Source organism: Typopeltis vanoorti, chromosome 21 (genome assembly GCF_054136105.1).
Source record: "Typopeltis vanoorti isolate ZY-2024b chromosome 21, IOZ_Tvanoo_1.0, whole genome shotgun sequence".
NCBI lineage: Eukaryota > Metazoa > Arthropoda > Arachnida > Uropygi > Thelyphonidae > Typopeltis > Typopeltis vanoorti.
This window is the reverse complement of record NC_143569.1, coordinates 8,331,113-8,354,476: the sequence shown is the minus strand read 5'-3', so window position 1 is coordinate 8,354,476 and position 23,364 is coordinate 8,331,113. Positions and strand designations below refer to the sequence as shown.

General features: G+C 37.6%; 1 protein-coding gene and 1 long non-coding RNA gene across 9 annotated transcripts in view; one reads left to right on the top strand and one right to left on the bottom strand.

The window, feature by feature from the left end:
- LOC150094609 (uncharacterized) overlaps positions 1 to 23,364 on the bottom strand; it is a 944,400-nt gene that overhangs the window by 536,118 nt on the left and 384,918 nt on the right. For 2 of the 6 annotated variants that reach the window (XR_016550178.1, XR_016550179.1), the window contains exon 2: positions 1,870 to 1,999. The exons of the other annotated variants lie outside the window; for them this stretch is intronic. This is a non-coding gene — a long non-coding RNA (uncharacterized LOC150094609). The remainder of the gene's footprint in view (positions 1 to 1,869; positions 2,000 to 23,364) is intronic. 6 annotated transcript variants of the gene reach the window in all.
- Positions 1 to 23,364, top strand: part of LOC150094610 (cell adhesion molecule Dscam1-like) — a 223,380-nt gene that overhangs the window by 91,171 nt on the left and 108,845 nt on the right. For all 3 annotated transcript variants that reach the window (XR_016550175.1, XR_016550176.1, XM_090411561.1), the window contains exon 3: positions 847 to 1,008. Coding sequence is in view for 1 of the 3 variants with exons in the window: in XM_090411561.1 (XP_090267687.1) it covers positions 847 to 1,008 (162 nt within the window). In the remaining 2 variants the exon portion in view is untranslated. The remainder of the gene's footprint in view (positions 1 to 846; positions 1,009 to 23,364) is intronic.

The following is a 23,364-nucleotide window of genomic DNA, read 5'->3' as shown; positions in this document are numbered from 1 at the left end:
TGAAATACATTAACAGGATAACTCAACCCGCTTCAACACTCTCACTTATTGGAGTAGTGGAGCAGCTTGAAAATATTTCGTGTTTGGTCTCCAGACCAGCGTTTCGAGATTAGGTAACAAATAAATAAATAAATAAATAAAATAAAAATTATTCTACCAAGGTGTGAATGTTTTTTTTTTTTTTTTTTTTTTTTTAAATGTTCGATCCCGCAGGTTATTGTAAACTTGCATTATATTTTGTACCGTAAGTGGGCTAAGGATTTCTTTTCCCATTTTTATCAATTTTATAATTGTTATTTATATCTTTGCACAGTCTGGGAACCCTGACTTTCATGTTTGATCTAAAGATCAACCACGGAACTTGTCAAGCCACTTTTGACCTCCAATAAGCCGGGCGATGGTCTCAAACATGTACTACAGGTTTACGAAATAACCTTTCAAGCTACATAAAATAAAAGGACTGTGGGATGAATGTGTGCACGTGAGATTAGGTGAGATTATTTTCATTAAACGGTGCGATACCACCATTTTGCTGATTGGAATTATTATGAGGCAGGTATAAACTGCGTATGCGTTCTTCTTTTGCTGTATGAAAAGTCCTCTACCCCTGTATGATCCTGCTGACTGGAGAACTGAAGTTTCTTGAAAATATTCCATGTTTGTTATCAATAGCAGGGTTTTCAAATTACATGAATCAAACCCATCAAGGCTACTAAAATGCTGTATATATTTCCAAGCGTTCATACCTAGCAAAATATTAAAATACAGAAACTGTGAATATTAGATAATATTCAGAGGGATGACATTTATTAGACCCTATGTGAACTATGCTTGTTTTATTTCCAGTTGTACAGCGGAGGTATAAAGTTGAAGTGTACGACGAGTTTGTCGTCAGAGGTAACACAGCCGTCCTACGATGCCAGGTGCCTACTTTCGTCAGAGATTACCTGTCGTTTATTTCGTGGAAGCGGGACGATGGAGCAAGTATCACAGCAACCGTCTCAAGAGGTATACACTTGATCTCCTAATAAATGATTTTCATAAATATTAACTAAGATTCACTTCATTTGCAGATTAAGAGAGTACAATCATATATAGGACGAAACTTTGCACTTATTATATTCAATACATACCAACGCTAGTATACAAGTTAGACACTTTGGAATTTGAACATTAATGTGAACCTTTTTTCCTACTCGTATAAATTAAATGATTGTGCGTTTCTAGGAAACTCTGGGGGAACCTAGTGCACGGAATGACACTAAAGTCGAAAATAATTCTTCCTTAGTATTTTTTTTTTTATTTATTAAAAAAATGGTTGAATACTACTCCATATGCTTGACACGAAATTTAAAATCACTGACTTCGGATGTGTCGGCCAAAAGCTAACAAGAACTGAAAAGCATCCATCAAATGCAACGCCGTATTTTCTTGCTACTGATCTCTCTTTCTGTCTCTGTGGAACGTCTTTCGGTTGATTTATCGGATATGTATGGAAATTTAAAGTTGCTGACGAGGAAATCGAATTAATCTGTTTTCGAAACAAAAATTTGGAAAAAGGACTTGATAAAGGTAATGGATTTGAATAATGAAGCGATCTGATTTATTATAAATATGCAGGACAGCACTCTACGACTTTTCAAAATATGGAGAATTTTTGATGTTTGAAAAATAATCACTAACCAATCAGGCGCAAAATAACCATTGTGCGCTTGACTGTATCCAGTATGCTATTCAGAAGAACTTTTATCGTGAACAAAAATACGGATCTTCACTTCCAGCACAAGTAGAATACACTATAACAATCAAAGAAAAAGATCCAAAGTCATTTCTAGCTCTGTATTTATAATAACAAACTTGGGTATTTACCTCAAAGTACAAGATTTTCTTTGCCCTTTTCTGACTTGCCATTATCCTTTTTATTTATAACTCTTTCGCAATTTTCCAACTTCAGGTTCAAAAACTAGTGGCCTGCACATCGTTTCGCAATCATCTCAATCTAAATGCAAGTTCAATATGTGAATTAATAATGTTAAAATATTGTTAAAGTGCAAAGCAAAATGTTATTACCTTTGTTAACTTAAGCATTTTTTGTATGAAAGCAGTGGCGTAGCTGGGGGGGGGGGGGCGACCGCTCTGGGCGGCACTTCGAACCTCTTTGACCTTTCGCAGTTAATTCTAAGATGCAATCTCGAGAACTCAGTTCCAAATATTGTAATACTGCTGCGAATTTTCCTCACAATTGCTGTAAGTGTTGCTAGTTGGGAGAGGAGTTTTTTTAAATAAAATTGATTAAGAATTACCTAAATCACTATGAAATAGACTTCGCCAAATTCATCGACGATTTTGCTAACAGAAAAGCAAGAAAATGACATTTTAGAATGTCGGAATTAAAGTTTTACTTTAAAAATAAACATAGTGTTTTAATTTATTTCCCTATACGTCATTTTGACTTTTTGCAGTATTTTTGGTGTGTATTGAGAGGGGCGGCAAACTCAGGGATCGCCCCGGGAGGCAAAAGCTCCAGCTACGCCACTGTATGAAAGTATATATTATTGTTGTGTATTGCGATTATCAAGACTGGAATTATCAAGAATTGCCTAAAGAATTATAGGACATCTTCAGTGCTGACACTTATTTTAATTTTGTACATAGAATTTACCGAGTAGATATTTTTGGATAAAAATGAACCCTGAAGCTAACTACCGGTGTAATACTTGTCCGACTGCTATATGACGGATCTTGAAGGTAGGGGGGAATAAATGATTATCCAACCCTACCATAGTATTTCTTCTAACAGCAGATGCAATGACCAGTAAACGCAGAATGAGCGATTTGCATGACTTTTCTCCGAACTTGACTTTTCATCTCTTTTCTCCGAACGCTATATGAAGAACTACCGACAATTGTCGGTAGTTCTTCATATAGCGTAATTTAACAAAAACATTAAAGACCACAGTGCTACTCGCATTTTCTTATTCTTTGAGAAAGTATTATTAGGTAAAGCTCCAAAATTCTTTGAAAGTTGTCATCAGATAATCGCCAGCAGTTCCGCATATGTGAAAACGGACATGTTTTGATGTCCGTTTTCACAAAACTGAGTTCACTCCCACTCTAAGAGTGGGTCGTACCGCGAAGTGTGAAACATGAGAACGAACGCGGTTTCTAATTGGCTGTAACCAAAGAAGCAACAGTTATTTGCACTCCCTGTTACTATCCTCCAAATTAGCGGAAAACCAGCGCTCACAGATAAAATTAATTCTTACAGTAAGTTCGTGTTATTAAAGTGGCCAAATAGCCGGTTTATTCGTGTAAAGAGCCTAACAAAAATCGCTTTTTTTTTTCCTTCATCATATTCAAGAAGGTAATTATGCCGAATTTTAATACACTTCCAGAAATGCTGCTAATATGATTTAACTTTATGAAAAGTAGCGTCGGGACCAACTGAAACTAAGAAGATTAAAATATTGTTTTCTGGGGGAGTAGGAAAGTCGACGAAAACCGTCCGATTTCTCTGTTTTTATAGCAAGAAAATAAGAATTCCATAAAAAAAAAAAATGCTTCGAAACGATAAATACATTATAATTAATGCACTCGAAATGTGCATCATACACACATAATAGTAAAATTGTTTTAGATGAGGTTGAAATGTTTTATTTCAAGGAAAAAAAACGACAATGACTAACAAAGCTATCCACTGGAAATTCGAGTCCTACCATTTTAACTTCTTTTCTGTGTATTCTAGAGATTAACTCAAATATTTCTTCACTAGACATCTTTCAGGACACACCAGTCGAATATTTGGCGTAGATAAATAAAATCAACACACGTTGAGTACCGTTTCCTCAAACATAACAGCACTTTTCACTTATGGTAAGGACAATGAAACAGATTCTATTACGTTTATTGGGGAAAGAGGTTCTCAGAAAGATTTGCCTCTTTTGCGGAACCTTCATCACTGTATGAGGTGGAGGTGATTCGTCATCAGCTGAGTTCGTAATTATGCATAAAAGTAGCTGGTAAAGCGTTATTAGATTTGCATCTTGAATATATGCAACATCACTCTGATCCACCGAGAGAAATGAAAATTCGGCTACTTTCAGTGTTCATTACAGAGAATTCCTAACAAGGCCGCAAGAACATCTACTCTTACAGGCAGAGCGGTAAGTACCTCTCCTATAAATGCTTTTATATTTTCAAAAAATATTTTTCGTATCGTACATTGCACATCTCCTTGATGGAGTGCTTATTAAAATGATAATTCAGTTTCTTCAGTCTCTATCAGAGAGAGAGGGAGAATGAATTGGAACTCTCGAAAGAAAGGTCTGATTATTTAAAAATATTCCAGATTTCAACCAAGATTTACATAAGAGATCAAAGATATAAAAATCGATAAGCATTATCTTCTCCAGCGTACTGATAAAAGAAGCAGTGAATAAACAGAAGGATCAATAATGCACTTTACTAGATATCCAGGTGAGCTGCGGAGAGATAGAATGGCTACATATATGCATCTCATGTTCGATGAAAATGCAGTGTAGGAAGGAGCAGGTTTTCATAAAATCATCTTGTTCAATAGCAGTATATTTATAACGCGCCCAGCTGGCGTGTGTTCCTTCGCCAAACTTTATAATATATTTTTAGAGGAAAACCTTTCGGAAGTTTCTTAATATCGAAACAACAGTGCAACTGAGGGATCATTTTCGCAGAAACCGATATTTCGTTTAAAGAACTTGAACGGCTCCTTTAATAAAATGCGACTAAAAGAATAACCGAAAAGCGGTGAACAGGGAAATATTAGTGGAGAAGTTTGTAACTTACGCATCGCTACTTGAAGAGGTTTTAAATAAATAAGCACAGAAGAGTATTTTTAAGATGTGCACGTAAAGTGTTTTTGAGAATGAAGCGAAGACATTGGATTATTCAATTCTTTCTTACGTGTGCAAGTTAGAACTTCTGTTTGTTTGATAGCATACTTTTTAACTGATTCTCTTCAATACACTTTACTAATCTCATGTAATACCTTTTATAATTCTAATTGCAATTTCTTCAAAACAGCATAAGCGCTTTTTAATAAAAGTTCGTTGAAAAAATTTATAATCATATTAAAACAAATTGAAATTTAAAGGTTGTTCCGATATTAAATACGAAACTAGTGTTTAATTTTGTTTTCATTTTACTTTTCATAAAGCAATTATTAAAGAGCGCATTTGTCTTGCTCACAATTTACATTTGATTAACAAATAAAAGACTGCTAACTTCGAACACGGATGAAAAATAACCGATATCACGTGCAACTTACACAATCAACAGCTTTTTTATTATCCTGACGCATTTGGATTATTCTAGGCAATACGTTGTTTCGCAAAGAATGTAAAATTTTTATTTGAAGGATAATTTCATAAAGCTCTACGAAAAGAGTAAACCAATGAACAGTTGATAATGTAAATAACGATTTATTAAACGTGGCTGGTTGCCAACACAAAAAGAATTATAATACGCTGTTTTAATTCTAACTTTAATTGTCTGTTCACCAGTAGGCCGACAGTGTTACATTTATACACATTGATTGTAAAGTAAATGGATAAAATTCGTGGGGTCTCCAACGTACAGATCGTGAATTCTAATGTCACTGTGGCGTGTTGGAGAAGCCTGAATTGGCTTGAGCAAGTTCACATGTGAGGTCTGTCGAGCGGGGTTCCGTCATTATTTCATTCAGCGCAAAACTGACTATATATTATCGACATAAAAATAATTCCTAGTGAAAAATATTGCATACGTTGTCATTATAACAGAAAACCAGGGGCGAATACTGGTCTTGAATTCACGATTGCTCTTGTTATCATTCAGGGAGTGAGAGGTGTGATTGAAGTCTGATTAGCGGAATAATGAATTACTGACCATTTAAAACTATATATTTAGAAATTTACGTACATCTAATACAAATAGAATATCATTTGTAAAATAAATGTTGTATCTTTTTCAATTTAGCTACTTGAATACAAATTCTACCCTTCGGTTCTTCTTCATGAAGTGGTCAATAACATCGTCATAAAAAGTTGGTTGTAACTTAATTTTTCCAAGCAACACGCACACTTGTAAAGGCTGGCTGAAGCTCACTGGCAGAGCTACTTTGACTGCGTATGGCCCGTGTTCAAGCAAACAGGGTGAGATGACGTGGAGGAAGCGGAAATGGCTATGCGCGCGCATGAAATCGCAGTGCTGAAGCGCGGACCTGGAAGCTCCGACAACCGAGCAAGCCAAGGTAGCTTTGACTAGACGAGCAAGCATCGGCCTTCGATACTCAACGCAAAGCTCAATTATTGCCGCGCAAGCTTAAGACGTCTCCCGTCTACCAAAATAAAAGCCTGAATGGAATGCTTATAAATGAATGCATTTATTAACAAATAAATATTACTTCTTTCTGAACTAATGAGCTGGCGCAGGAAGCATAGCAAGCATGGAGAATTCGCCCCTGCAGAAAACCTTTGCTAAATTCAATAGTTCGCTTCATATTAAGAAATTATGTATCTTATAACGCAAATCATGCTCCCTTCACTAAGCGTGCAAAATAATACTTTGAAGATCTTATCAGATTTATACCACAGTCATCTAACTTTGTTAATTAGAGAAAGCTATCCTGCTCCAAGGATCGAAATTATAGAGATCAAGACTACCTAACTGTAACCATCACAGATAGAACGAAGCTACATTTATTTTTGTACTATATGGTAATACGTGTAACAAGTTTCCTTTTCTGATTGTTAATATACTCGTATTAGTGTTCAGGTAAGTAAACACATTTGTGTAGTGTGTATATCTGTTCATTTGGCACAAAGATGCGCTTGTTACTAACAACTAAAAAAAATGGCTTTTATTATTAATATTATTAAATACAGTATTAAAAGCAATCTACTTAGCACTCAAGATTTTACGAAGAGGGCTAAGATTGAAATTCCAAAAAATATTCCATCTTGAGCACGTACTCTATATGGTCTTCTTTCAAAAATGCGGATTATCAGCTAATTTTACTAAACTGGTACTGTATTTAATTTAAAAAGGGGTAAGATAAACAATAAATCACAAGATCTGTAGCTGAATGTGCGCAGTGATGAGCTACAAGGGACTCGCGCGAGCCCTTTGTTAAATTTTTCTGAAATTTGCAAGTCCCTTGTTCTTCTTGTTTAATAATCTTGTAGAACTAGAAAATACCATCGCAGAATGTATACATGCTACTTTAAATTCGTATGGATTTTCTGATAACTATTTAAAAAATCATTTCGTTGCATTTTGTTCTGATGGAGCTAGTGTAATGTTAGGAAACCAATCAGGTGTTGCAATCAAACTTCTACAAACATTTCCCAACGTTGTGATTTGGCATTGCTCTCATCGCTTACACTTAGCATTAGACGATTCGATAAAAAACATTAAAGAAATAAATCATTTTGAAATATTTATGGATAAATTATATGCTTTTTATCACCAATCACCAAAAAATCAACGAGAATTAAATACGATTGCAAAAGACCTTGGTATCGAAATGTTAAAGATCGGCAGCGTGTTTAGATCACGATGGGCAGCTTGCAGTTTAAACGGCTCTTGCTGTGTGGAGAGATCACCCAGCTTTATGCAAGCATTTTGCATCGAACGATAAATATAAGGGCTTTTAAGCCGACTTCTGAATTTGGAATTTTTAAAAGATCTACCATTAATGATTGATATCGTACGAGAATTATCATATCTGTCAGAGGCTCTACAAAGTCGCAATATAAGTATTATAAGGGTTAAGTTAGGCCTCTTTTTTTTTTTTTTTTTTTTTTTTTTTGCTCGACGATTCTTTCCGAATTTCATAAGCTGCATTCGTAAAAAAATCAAAAGGTCAGGATTGTTGTTAAGGTATATGCGACTGGGCAAACACTATTTTTAATTTAGGACCGACAAAATAAAGTAAAATTAAAAACAAAAGCAGGCGTTTTTATGGTTGAGATAAAAAGTTGCAGGTTTTTTGCGGCCCTCCAAAAGACGCAAGAGTACGTTAGGGAACCATTTTGTTCTACTGGAAAGCAACTTTCTACGTTGCATAAGTGAAATCGTAACTCGTAAAATGGACTGATTGATTTGAATTCCTGAGAAGTCAAATTTCTAACAATCTCTGGAATGCAGTGATATTGTGAAAATCACATTTACTTCGCTCGTAATAATAATGATAGAAAAGAATTGTTTAAATTACACCATATGGTACATGCTGATCATTTACGACTCTTTCTGGCAAAGCGCATAGTGATAACAGTCCGAGTGATTTTAGATATTTATTCTGGTTTCTTATACAAGAAACTTCGAATTTTTTTTTCCCCCTAGTGAAATACTTTAAAGGCTTGTTTATTTCAATAAACATTACGTATTATTTTATTTTATTATTTTTTGGCTAGATGGGCGAAGCAAGAATGCTTTTTATGTTCCCCGTTATCTGTAAAGGGCAATGTAAGGATATGGTGTTACTGAGCTATGAGCTCTGATCATGGCAGGTGGATAACAGCAATACCCGAGTCTCAGAACTTCATTGGCTACAGCACTGCCATCCATTACCCTCCCTAGGTACCCATTTTAGTCGCCTCGTACGACATGCATGGACTGCAGTGGAGCTATTGTTATCCCGGCCAGCACACCGGGTATACGTAGTGATCTTATAGTTCTTATAAGAACTGGGCGATGGACTGAGTCCTTGACTCTTTATCCCGTCATCTGAATGAAGAAAATCTGTGTGGATGGGGTGTTATTAAGCTAAGAAGCTATAGTCATGGCTGGGTAACGGCAATTGCCGAGCCTCAGTTAAACCTTCATTGACTATAGTATTGCCATTTGTTACCCTCTGTTTAAGTAAAGGGGTAAAATCTCAAAAAATCAGACGATCTCTAGGCCACTCATTCGTGGGCGAAAGACCGTCCAAATCTCCGCGTTGGTTCCACTCAGTGAAACTCGACTACCGAGCAGAACCGCTCATTCCGAAGAAAATAATTCACCGACAAGAACCCCTCAGCGGGCCGTGCCGGAGAACACTTTCCCCGGAGACTCAAATTGCTCCCTTAAGGCAAAAACCCCAAGAGAGCGAACTCTCGAAACTCATCAGGATAACAGCAACAGCCGAACCTCAGTTAAACTTCATTGGTACAGCATTGCCATTCGTTACCCTGATTAGTAAGTAAAGGGTAAAATCTCAAAAAATCGGACGATCACTAGGCCACTCCATAGTGGGCGAAAGACCGTCCATATCTCAGCGTTGGTTCCACTCAGTGACGGGCTCCCCGACCACTGAGCAGAACCGCTCAAATTCCGAGGAAAATAATTCACCGGCAAGAACCCCTCAGCGGGCCGTGCCGGAGAACACCTCCCCGGAGACTCAAATTGCTCCCTTAAGGCAAAAATCCCAAGAGAGCGAACTCCGGAAACTCATCAGGATAACAGCAACAGCCGAACCTCAGTTAAACTTTATTGGTACAGCATTGCCATTCGTTACCCTGGTGTTTAAGTAAAGGGTAAAATCTCAAAAAATCAGACGATCTCTAGGCCACTCATTCGTGGGCGAAAGACCGTCCATATCTCAGCGTTGGTTCCACTCAGTGACGGGCTCCCCGTCCTAGCTCCCCGACTGAGCAGAACCGCTAAAAATCCGAGGGAAATAATTCACCGACAAAGCCCCTCAGCGGGCCATGCCGGAGAACACCTTCCCCGGAGACTCAAAGTGCTCCCTTAGGACAAAATCCCTAAGGGAGCGAACTCAAAAACTCATCACCCAGGATAACAGCAACAGCCGAACCTCAGTTAACTTCCTTGGTTCAGCATTGCTAATTGTTACCCTGATTAGTAAGTAAAGGGTAAAATCTCAAAAAATCGGACGATCTCTAGGCCACTCCATAGTGGGCGAAAGACCGTCCATGTCTCAGCGTTGGTTCCACTCATTGACGGCCGCCCCGTCCAAGCACCCCGACGGGCTCCCCGTTTAAGCAGAACCGCTCAGCGTTGGTTCCACTCAGTGTCGGCCGCCCCGTCCTAGCACCCCGACTACTGAGCAGAACCGCTCAAATTCCGAGGAAAATAATTCACCGACAAGAACCTCTCAGCGGGCCGTGCCGGAGAACACCCTCCCCGGAGACTCAAGGTGCTCCCTTAAGGCAAAAACCCTAAGGGAGCGAACTCAAAAACTCACACCCAGGATAGCAGCAACAGCCGAACCTCAGTTTACTTCCTTGGTTCAGCATTGCTAATTGTTACCCTGATTAGTAAGTAAAGGGTAAAATCTCAAAAAATCGGACGATCTCTAGGCCACTCCATAGTGGGCGAAAGACCGTCCATGTCTCAGCGTTGGTTCCACTCATTGACGGCCGCCCCGTCCAAGCACCCCGACGGGCTCCCCGTTTAAGCAGAACCGCTCAGCGTTGGTTCCACTCAGTGTCGGCCGCCCCATCCTAGCACCCCGACTACTGAGCAGAACCGCTCAAATTCCGAGGAAAATAATTCACCGACAAGAATCCCTCAGCGGGCCCTGCCGGAGAACACCTTCCCCGGAGACTCAAGGTGCTCCCTTAAGGCAAAAACCCTAAGGGAGCGAACTCAAAAACTCACACCCAGGATAGCAGCAACAGCCGAACCTCAGTTTACTTCCTTGGTTCAGCATTGCTAATTGTTACCCTGATTAGTAAGTAAAGGGTAAAATCTCAAAAAATCGGACGATCTCTAGGCCACTCCATAGTGGGCGAAAGACCGTCCATGTGTCAGCATTGGTTCCACTTAGTGACGGCCGCCCCGTCCTAGCACCCCGACGGGCTCCCCGTTTAAGCAGAACCGCTCAGCGTTGGTTCCACTCAGTGTCGGCCGCCCCGTCCTAGCACCCCGACTACTGAGCAGAACCGCTCAAATTCCGAGGAAAATAATTCACCGACAAGAACCTCTCAGCGGGCCGTGCCGGAGAACACCCTCCCCGGAGACTCAAGGTGCTCCCTTAAGGCAAAAACCCTAAGGGAGCGAACTCAAAAACTCACACCCAGGATAACAGCAACAGCCGAACCTCAGTTTACTTCCTCGGTTCAGCATTGCTAATTGTTACCCTGGAAGTCCTAAGAAGGACTTTTCCTAATCATACGTATTGATTTTTCACTTCGCAGAAGTCGTACTTCATGTATACAAAGAACAAAATGGTGTATTATCATAATACTATTCTCCAAGTACTGAGTGCAGTTATAGCAATGTTAACTATATTACATTTGATAAAAAATTATATTCTGGTTATCATCGATGTTTAAAACCTATCAAAATGTTTTAATAATAGTAAGTAGTTTTATACAATTACATTAATAAATACCTTAATAATAGTAAAAACTTTTATACAATTTCAATCTTTATTCACGCTCAAACTTTTGTACTTTGTTTAAACGCTAGGAAGAAATCCAGATGGCAAATTCTTGAGTTAAATATGATATACTTTTCACCCCAGCAGGAAAACTTGTTAAAGATGTTAGAAGATGCTTTTATAACTAACAATGCAAACACTTCTACGATATTAAGATGCGTTACTTCATAAATGCATAAAGATAAGCGCGAATTTATATTCACTAAATTCGATTAAAGTCTCGGCCACTCAAAGATTACTACACTACATACAAACTAAAATACACTTTCCACTGATGAAAAAAATTAAGAATTTTTCATGAGTTAAATATTAAATCCCATCAAAAGCACTACATCTCCGTTTTAAGTCACTTCCTGAGAAGTGAAAGACAAATATGACAAAGCAAAAAACGTGCCTTCCTACTGTAGCAGCAATCTTGTACAGTGATTGATTTGCACCATCACAGTAATTGAACACAGAGCTGTTGTTTTGCCACATATGTATACTGAAGATATTTTATTTTGCGCAATGTTGTCACTAACGTAAATCAAACTGAAGTGGACAGATTTTAACGTATGTTCTAAATAAAAATTTCCATAAATTCCATATAGCAGAACAGCTTTACTGAAATATTTCGAAAACTTCCTCAGACTTCGCAACTGTAAATGGCCCAGTGAAACAAAAGTATGGCTTGAATGAGTATTTTAAAAACTTCAGTCAGTCAGACAGACACTATAAATAAATAAAACTAATCTTATGATATCGCTACACGTGGATACAATTACGATAGATCCTTTTAAATAATATCTGCGATCACTTCCTTACTTGTTGACTTATCTGGTGTAAGTAATTTCTAACACAGAGTTATCATTTTGTCACTAAAAATAATCCGATTCAAATGAAAATGGGGATAAGACGACTAACTTTAGTTTTGATTCTAAATAATCATATGGCGAATGTAATTCTTCAAGCCAGACGGGAATTGTTACATACATACGTACAAAATAAAGACAAACGAAATTTAATGGCTCCATACGAAAAAAAAAAAAAAAAACAGCTACGAAAGTCAACACATAACGATACTGTTCATGGCTCGTACATTTTGAAAATGCTCTTTTATTCAAACCATCTCAACGATATTTTAATAATCTATCGCTTCTTTCTCTCTTACACGAAGCATATTTATAATAAAAATCTACAGAGATAACGAAATTGCATTGCGAACATTGTTCTAACTCAAACTCGATTGACGTGCGCAATTCTTAGCGTCCGACACTCGGGGAAAAAAAAAAAAAAATCAATTCGTACGTTGAAACCGCACACATTTTTCGATGAACTCATTTACAACCGTTACGCTGGTGATTCTGCATTCCAAATATCGCTATCGTAACATCGCATTTTGGACGGCAACGTCTTCCATCGCATGTATCGTACATAATTCAATAGTTTCAATGAAGTTATTACTCCCTCATATATAACTCCCCGTTTCCTTCCCCCCCACCCCGCACTCCCCCCCACTGTAAAAGTGCACGTGGCTTGTCAGAACCCAGCTAAGACGAGCAACGGAAAAGGCGCGTTTCAATTTAGCGTCCACGTCTCCGTAACGTGTCTTGTCAGTTCTTCGATTACTTAGAATTTGACTGTCGTTCGCCTCGGGGATCGGAAAGAATTCGTCGAACAAGATCCTTGTTTTAAGGTTTTTGATTTCGATTTCTATTTAAAAGACGTTTTTCCCGAAAGACAGCGTGCCTACGATCGCTAAAAGAAGGTTTCGTGGAACTGAACAAGAAAGAATGGAGGGAGGCCTGTAGCTGAGGGTGCGTCTGAAGTGCCATTTTATGACTGAGCAATCATCTTCGTTCGCGTCAAGGCCTCTTCGTGTTTGCTTTTATTTTCTAGACAAGGAGGTTACTATGGGTTTTTGTGAAGACACAATGTCGTAAAGTTAGCTTGCACCCTTCGCAAACTCCCTTCTGATAGCGGAACGACCCTTCTTTACTATGCGGATAATTAAAACTTTAAATTTTACACCATACATAACTGTGTCATGTATGCACAAATTTTGGCTCTACAAATTGATAATAAAACTTTACGACACTTCTTTGGGGAATTGGACAGTAAAGTTCTCGTTTTATAGAGGGTAGTCAAGACCTACAGGCGGCTTCCTTCACATTTCCTGCTGCTTTATCGATATTAAAGAGAAATCACATTCAGTACTTTATTAAGCTGATAGGATTAGTCGAACGTTTAAAAAAACACTAAAAAAAAAGTAAAATTCATATCTTGTAAGGGAGAAAATTTATATATTATAAGTAATCTTTGTAACTTGTATATTTCACCCATTATCTCCCTGAAAAATACAATCCAGTCAAGTTCTTAATATGATTGTAGTTTCGTGTATTGGGTAATATTCCTCAGAGATTTAAAACCGCACACATATGTAATGCAAATATGAAAAATATAAATTAGTAAGAATCTTGCCTTTCTCTTCAATAGTAAGACCGACTTCAGCAAGAAACGTTTTGGAGAAAATAGCAGCTTTGATTCGTAACACGAGATGCAGAACATTTCGTTTCGAGCTCCAGTCCAGAGTCATTTTCAACGATATTTGAATACTCTGCTTAAACACTGTATATATTCAAACAAGGGGTTCATACAGAATCTCCGTAGCCCAAATCTCTTGATTAGAAAGATCTGTGTTCGAAAGAAATGCAGATATCTCCGATTATGTATACTTGGGTGATTAATTTCATACTTTAACTGACCTTTTACGATTATAAAAAGATAGTTAAATTCACCGACAATGTTCTCAGTGCTACGAACCCATGACGTCACCAATCTGACTGGTGGATAATGAATTTCTATTTGCAGCCTTCGCCCGGTTCCTACGTACAGTAGTAATCCAATTGCCAAAGTAGTCTGCATTTTATTAAAATGCGATCCTTAACTCTTCTTATATTTTTCAACCAACCAACCTCCCCTTCTGGTGACTAGAGAGAATCATTCGTACTCAGGTTAATCGAAAAGGAGTATCCATATTCCCTGATATTAACAGGGAGTATGTACATCATTCTCATCCTATGCTCTCAAATCGGGATAAAAGACACTTCCGTGTCATTATGGGACCGGAAAATTTGCCTTCAGCTCAGAAATCTCGCTAAATTTCATAGGTGTTCTTCGGGTTACAAGCCAGAATCGAAAACTCCCGGCATTATCACCGACATGTGAATAAAACGCCAAGATATTAAATATAGAGAGCCAAATTAGTTTGAAAAAATTGCAGTCAAAGATATAAACTTGTGTGGCCAACATTATGTCAGCTAGTTGTGTGTATTAGCAGGCTCGTTTTCTTGTTTTGCAAGATGAAAAACGTTTTCAACTCACTACAAGATCAGCCAATTTCCTTTCAGTTAAAAGGCTTTTATCAAAGTTATGGTACGAATCTTCAGCAATACCTCGATGTTTAAAATATATGACTTCGCAGAAATAAGTATTATCTAAATTAAATAAATAGCTTTTTGGAAAAAAGTATTATCAAGAAACACAAAAAAGTATGTAATAATGAAAATATTCGAATCCTATACTAGCGCTTGACAGTGAAAATTCCATAGCGTTATTGCAATAATTTCTGGTATTTTAAATTGTTCCATTGAAGAGCTGTTCTTTATCATTTATAGATTTTCATAATATGCTTTGCTATATTTGCTGTTTTTCTGTTTCACAGTCAATATTTGTGTAACACATGTATCACTCACCCACCGAGATTATCTTTCTGAATCTTAATTTTGACATTTTTCTTTTTAATTTTAAAAATTCGGGAATGTGCGTATAGATCAAAACATACATAAGAAAATTCAAGTTGTAGCGGATATTATAGAGTTAATATACCCTATATTCGGAATTGATACAGAATTAATGCACAGTAAGGTGCCAGATGTACTATTCTAATTCTTATTTCATTATTATTTTTTATATTTTTTTTTGAGGATGAGTTAGCCATTCTCATACGCATGTGGATGGTTTTTTCCCGAGAACTTGAGATATAATCATTTAAAATACGTAAAATTGCCTGGAAGGTTAGGTTAGGAAACAGCACACTGGTCTCAGTCTTATTTGTTTCAAACAGTAAATAAAAGAAGAAAAAAAAACACTTAAAAGCAACAAAAGTTGCTTCAGTTTGGTGCTTATTTTTTATTTATTTATTTATTTATTTATTTATTTATTTTTTATAAAATTTAAATTGGTGCCTTTTTTTTGGGGGGGGGGGGTATGTAGAATTTCTCTAGCACATCTCAAAGTATCTCTGGAGATATTATAATTTGAAATCATACGGTTCTGTTGACCGTATTTTTTCAGTTTCGAATTGATAACAAAGCCACGACTTGTATTTAACCATATTTCATTTTTAATTATAATCGTTTAAATGAAGAAACAGTTTTGTTGACTATTCAAACTTCGAAAAAGTATTAACATTAAAGAAGAAATAAGACTTTAATGGTATCTATGTCTCTAAATTATAAATGTGCTCGCAAAGGAAAGTCGGCGATCGTGTCTTGATTTTGATGCAAGCAGTCTATATGCAATATTTATCGTTATCTGAAATTAAAATCTCTGCTTATTCTGCTGAAATGTTTTACAGCGCTCCCCCCATGAAGTCTTTTGAGGCGTTCTTCATTTCATTGATTCATGAGCTCATATAAATCAAGCGGGTCAAACGTGCACAAACACTGTGGCTTCCAGTTTGGCCGCGTAACTTAATCAAATCGATTCTGGTAACTAATTTTCTACTCTGATGACACGATTAATGATATGATTAATATTCGGACTCTGGACTGGTATGAAATAACGAGCATCGTCTGGGCATAAAAGTATGCATTATGATTTATGCATGAAAAAAACGGTCCACCCCACAGCTACTACGTCTCTGATTTATCAATCACTTTAATCGAGTTTAGCTGATGACTAATTAATCGTGCGCTAATTCTCTTACATGTTCTGAACACTTATTTGTGTCCAGCGGAGAGGTTGGTAGCTCGGATTGTGGAAAAGAAACTATAGAACTGATATGCATTTCGTCTTCAAATAAGATGCATTCTCTGCCTGGTATTTGCATGTGTCATGCAGGATAGAAAATGAAATTCTAAGAGGAATATTCCACCACCTCCGTATAAGAATAGTCGCTTTATTTTTAGTTGAGCATCTCTTCTAATTGTTCTTTCTCGTCGCACCGAGAAGAGTTGAATCGAGTTGTTTTCAAAAGTCGAACGGCGTCATTGTACCGGCTGTCGCATGCAGGCACTTCAATCTTAAATTCAGGTTGAAATCACGCATCTCTTTGATTAGAGACATGGTAACGCGATATTCTTAAAAAATGGGGGTGGGGGAAGCTAATCGTATTAGTGCTGCTTACAAGTGCTAGCATTCAATTTCTCTACCGTATCTCAACAAAACGATGGCTCCTTTTGACAATACCTGCCCCAAACACACAAACAGGGAGAAAGTTAATGGGATTTGCTCTTCAGCTAGCACCTCATGTATTCTGTACAAATTTGAGAACAGGTCATAACATTCTATGACTTCTTCCCAAATCTGTAATCTCCAATTATTAAAAAAAAAAAAAATTAAGTGGTAATGTGACATCCGCACTCTTACTCCTACCTTTAGCCTACCTTTGGTGGACTCAAGGTTAAGATAAAACATGACACTAATATTAAGTTACTTCAGGCTTTCAAGAAAGCGGACTCGTGGACTTACACTGGAATGAAAATCATTTACCACTTAACATTATTGACCAACATCCATCCTGCAGTGGGATTGAAACTCCCAACCACTCTTTTAGTTGGAGAGCAGAAATGCTCTCCACCTGGCCAACTAAGCGGGCGAAATAACTAATTAAGATGACTTCAGTCTAGCACACTGTTAGCTGTTTAATATTATACTAATAGACCTGCTTGGTTGGTTATATAATATGGGGAAGAGACTGTTCCAAATTGTGGTTACATCCATGTGTTGTCTATAATTGTCACCCTTTAAATTCAATTATTCCGCTCCGACCACCAGATGACGGACTCCTTAAGGCTACAAATATTATAGTTCACCGAGATACTGTAGGCGTCTTCGTTCTATTTTCAGTGAGGTCAGATAATACACCTTCTGTTGAAAAAGTCCTTTAGTTCGGAGAAATACTCCTTACATCAGCAATCAGATTCAGCCAAACCATGTCGCGTTGCTGTTCAAGACTGCGTCCGGATAAGTTACAAATTATTTTGATAAATGAGGATGCAAGCTTTATTTTTATGCATTTTGGTTCGGGCGAGATGTATTTGCCTTGAAGGAACGAACGACAGTGGCCAGCGAGAAGCGAGTCGATCCATGGATAAACTCAGGTTTTTGTGAATTCTCATATTTCTGTCTTCATTGGTAACACGAATACCAATCTACAGCTCAAAATAAAGACGAAAGGGAAATAGTTTTACTGTCACAGAATGAACGTTTTAATTTTAAAGATCTACAGCTTGTTAATTTCACTACACTACCGGTATTTGGTGATGAGAGGAACATTTATACGTTTATTTCTTATTCTTATCACACAAAGTTGAGCATAATTTGCTACTGTTAGAAATTACTGAAAATGCTCAAACTGAAAACTAATGTGGTTTTTGAGGTTGAATGGTTTGCGTCGTTTAGAATTATATCCAAAAACAATTTGGATTATCAAGTTCCTTTGAGTATCAGATGGGATTGGAGTTCAGCTTGAAACGACCGAAAAATAAATTTTCTTTGTAAACAAGCTGCAGTTACAAAACACTCCTTCATACACGTGACCAGGTCAGTTTCCAGCTGCAAAGTAGTAGTGATTGCACGGACGATCTATACTAACTTCAACTGTGAATAGAAAACAAAGATTATGCTCCGCGCGAAGCAATTTTAGTCTTATCAGATTACTCAAACGCTAATACACCAAGATTTCAGAAAGCAGGGGATACATGAAGTAACTTCCTAAGTTCTGTTCGGAAAGTAAAATATTACCTTAGTATTTTCACTAATCGGTTCTAGTCGATGATGTGCTCTACTTTTCAAAATGGAAAACGCATCATCCAGGAAATGGCTTGCTGACCTCAATACCACTGAAAGATTTAGATGCACTCAAATGTTCGTGCAACAAAAGTAAGTGTCATTACTGTGGTCCAAAGCGTGGATGACTATAATGCTGTGCGTACACTAAGCCCACAAATCATTTGGCCTACAAAGAGTAGACTAATTCATCGCGGAGCTTTGCACTGCCAGTTTCTTCAAAAGCAGAACCAAATTCTGGGAAGGTTTAAATGACCAATAAAAATAGCTAAGACTGATGATGATGCACTCAGAGTTTCAAATAATGTATAATTCTTTGGCCTTATTAAAGAAAGAAAATTAGTCTAAAATCATCTCGAGTCCTTGAGAAATTTTAATAAAAAAAAATTGTTTTTGAAGAAAATTTCTTTCAAGTAAAAAATACTTTACTTGAAACTTGAGTTTTTCAAGGAAAAAACGCCACAAAATCTTAGCTAAGCGCTATTCTTGCTACCAAATTCTACACCAATAATTTTACTTCAAAATTAGTGCACTTTCTGCCAAATCACGAGGGCATATACATCCCCTCGTGATTTGGAGTACGCCACAGAATGCAAGAAATAAACAGAATGTCGAAGAAGACGAATGAATTTATTAAAATTGCTTAAAATTTTAGGACTAATATTACCCATGGAAATTTAAAACTGACTGCCCTTCGTAAAAACAGCATTTAAAGATGCAGCTAAGAAGCCAAAATAAAATATTTTTCAAGAAATGATTTAATGAATACAAACACTCCGCCTGCTTGTGAAAGTCTCATTTAATGAGACATCTGGGACCTCTAGAGGTGAGATTATGATGGGAATAAGATAGATAAATCTGTTAGCACAAACAAATGACTAATTTCCACAACACATGACGACTTCGGTTTGCACTAAGGCGTTTGTAATTGATAACAGCAAAGTGACGTGTCGTTAATCAGAACGGGAGCAGACACCGGTTTCGGTGGGATATCACCCAGATATGATTAAGCAGATCGGGGAAGTTTCTGACAGTTTGTAAGACGTCCACCAGAGGATTTAAAATGAAAGCTATCCATTTGCGAAATGCATTAAGAGAAAATCTAATCGTGAAACTCCAGATGCCCAAGACTAAGAACGGAACGAACTTCTGAAATGAAACGAATGCGACCTCTGACCTATAGTTTCGAGAGAGAGAAACTTCCATTGCTTTCGACAGTTTCTCGCAAGTGTACCAGCCGATTGGCAACCTAAATTAAGTTGAATACACGTGGATCAAATGGAAACGATACTGGTAATCACTTGGAGTATTTTAATGTACAAGAGATTGGAATGCTTTGGAAGCAATCATTATTTATGAGAGTCAACAAAAAACATGGGGAGATGGGATTTAGTAGATGAAGCGAGAGCATCTGTTTCCCTTATTTGTAAATGCCATCGAAAATAGTTGTAATCGGCAAACCATATCCATCTAGATGTCTTTATTATCGAGATTATGCTTTTGAAAGAACTATTTTAGAAACCATTCGATGGTTGCAGGAACTGATGGCAATTGAAAAGAAAAATGTAGACTGGACTGCGAAAAGACAACGGATGGATTCATTTATTTAAAAATAACGAACAGTTTCGAAATATTAGTCTATCTATAGCAGGGATAATTCCAAATAACTACCTCCGTCTCTTACGTAATCAGGAACATATTTTTTTTTTAAAACTAATCATAACTTTTTGTGATGTGTCTCCAGACTTACTGCACATTCGTGCACTAAGTCTGCGGGGCCAAAAGGAATAACATACTTCCTTTTGGGAAAGAAGAGGCGTAAGAGGGTATGTTTGTGTTTTCTGTGACATACAGAAAAGGAGAACAAACAAACATTACACACAAGGAGTTATAATTTTTCATATTCTCTATGAAATCCTTCTACTTTTATAATGAGTTTTCCATGTTGCAAATCGAAATGGATATTTTCGATCGGCGTCATGGTATTAGCGATCTTCATTATCATTTTCTTAACTGCGTTCTCCACAATCGTCTTTTTTGTGTTCGAGACAGAAACTCTTAATACCTTAGTCGCTGTTCAAATAGCATAAGAAAGTTTTCAACATTATCTATTGTGAACTGAGAAATAATCCTTACCCAAATTAGGAAATATGTCTACCGGAAACGCCACAATACATACAAGAAATGTTTCTTTTGCCCGCACGCGACTGATGGATATGAACTGACAAGGATTCTTTCCCTTGCAACTCCTCTTGGCGGCAGCAGCAGCAGCGAGATTCGTATGCTGCACTTCCGCTCATGCTTCATGGAGCCATTCCTCCGTCTACGTGTATATGATACAGAAGAGATACTCCATAACCGTGTACACAGTGATGCCGTTATTTGCATGCTTACAACTTAAGATTACGTATTTCATCCTGGATACATTTCTTTGAAACTATTCTTGTCTTACTATAAATAGGCCCTATCAGAATAAGCAGCTTTTTTAATATACTTGCTTGAAATGCAGTAACTGGTTATGAATAAAAGTTTAATATAACCTATTTTAATTCGATAGTGGGAGAGTTCATCAGATACACGATGGGTTAGACTTTTACCTCGTTTTCAAGTACAAAAAGCGGATAAGGTCTTATTAAAAAGTGACTGAAAACATTGTATTTATTTTTGTTCATTCATCTGAATTTATAAGTGCGGGGATTGAAGAAAAGCAGTTTTTAAGCTTGCTCTGATCGTTCTATCATTTGTTCTGCAGTTCATCTGAGGCCATTTGTCAGTGTTGCGTGAATTGTGATTCGGGTTGCAAAAGAAGAGGAAATTAATTTTTGTTTTTTATCATTTCATTTCGGAAACTATCTTACATTAATGGGATGAACAGACATTCGGATTTCCTCTTTAAGGGAAGTCTCTAAAGCTTTGTTAATTATGTAAAGCATAGCGTTACTTTCGTGCAGTTAATTTAAGAAACAATCACGCAATAGAGGAAACGGTGTTGCCTCAGCTAAATTCATTGGATGAGATTCTAATGGAAATGTGTTTTCTTACTTGCGAAACTTGAATATTTCAAATTCCTTAGGTAAGAAAAAAATCTTTTCTCTGCCAGAGTGAATTTTTTTGACATATCTCACTTTAAAAACTCTCATGTTTTTTTCCCTTTATTCCTACATCATACATCACAATGGAAACAGCATTAATTTACATAGCACAGCTTCATTTCTCTCTGCTTTGTTAAAAATTAAACCGCTTGCTAGCTGTGAAGAGAACGAGGTCATTCATACTAATATAGTTTAAATGGTTTCACGATATTGCATTTAATTTTTATTTAAAAAACAAAACTGTAACTTAAATGTTTCAACGTAAAATGAAAATACTATAACTCGAAAATATTAGAATTTTTAAAAAAAATCAAAGTTTTTTTCAAGCATACTATACACCTTTTTATTTTACTTATCATATGACTACAATTAAACTGACCATTATGAAAATTGGGTTATCACTGAGGATTAATCTCCTAGCCCAATCACGGCGAGCAATATAGCTCATAAACTCTTTCCACTCACAGTCTCTGTTAAGATAGCCGGGAATATGAAAAGCTTTTGCTTCACCCGTTAAGCCAGTAATGTTACTAGTTACTAGTAACATTACTAGTAACATTAGTAAAATTGGGTTATGACTACAATTATAATGACCATTATATAAAAATTGGGTTGAAATTGGATGTAAGATGTGATTATTGAGGAATTAATCGACTTTGAGATGCGGTGATTAACACCCTTGGAGGGTAATGGATGGCAATGCTGTAGCCAATGAAATTCTGAGGCTCGACTATTGCGTTTACCCTCCTGCCATGATCAGAGCTTTAATAGCTCAATAACACCTTATCCCCTACACTGTCCTCTACATGTAGATGAAAAGCATTCTTGCTTCGCCCCTTTAAGCCAGTCCTTATAAAGATATAAGGAAAATTGGGTTCAAGTGATAACGCTAATTTACCCCGTGTGGTGGCCGGGATAAGAATAGCGCCGACGTAAATCCATGCGTGTCGTAAAAGGTGACTAAAAGGGACGCTGAGTTTTGAGAGTTCGCTCTCTCAGGTTTCTTCCGGAATTTTGCTCCCGGTGAGGGGGACTTAGATTTCGGGTGGGTGGCCCTGGAAGAGCAATCTGGGACGGTGTTCTCCAGCACGGCCCAGTGAGGGACTTTGTCGGTGGATGCTTTTCCCTGGAATATGAGCGGTTCTGCTCGGTGTGTGTGTGTGTGGGGGGTCACTTTGTGGAACCAACGCTGAGTTGGACAGTCTTTCGGCCACTATGCAGTGGTCTAGGGATCGTCCTAATTTTTTTAGACGGCTTTACTTGCATACAAGGCCCCACTGTAGCCCATGCATGTCATAAGAGGTGACTAAAATGGGACGCAGAGTTTTGATAGTTTCACTCTCTTACGTTTCTTCAGGAATTTTGCTCCCGGTGAGGGGGGGGGGGGATAGCTTAGATTTCGGAGGGTTTCCTCTGAGAGAAAGCATTTTGAGTCTCTGGGGAAGGTGTGGTCCGTGAGGGGCCTTGTCGGTGGATGATTTTCCGTGGATTATAAACGGTTCTGCTCAGTGATGGTGGTGGGGGCGTCACTGGGTGGAACCAACGCGCTGAGTTGGACAATCTTTCGGCCACTCGCGAGTGGTCCTGGGATCGTCTTAATTTTTAGAAAGGGCTTTACTTACATAACAGCCCCACTGTATGGCGTACGAGGCGACTAAAATGGCTACCTCAGGGAGAGTAATGGATGGCAATGCTGTAGCCAATGAAGTTTTAACTGAGGTTCGGCTGTTGCTCTTACCCTCTTGCCATGATCAGAGCTTATAGCTTTATATTACCCAATCCATACATGTTCTTCTACAGATAACGGGGAATATG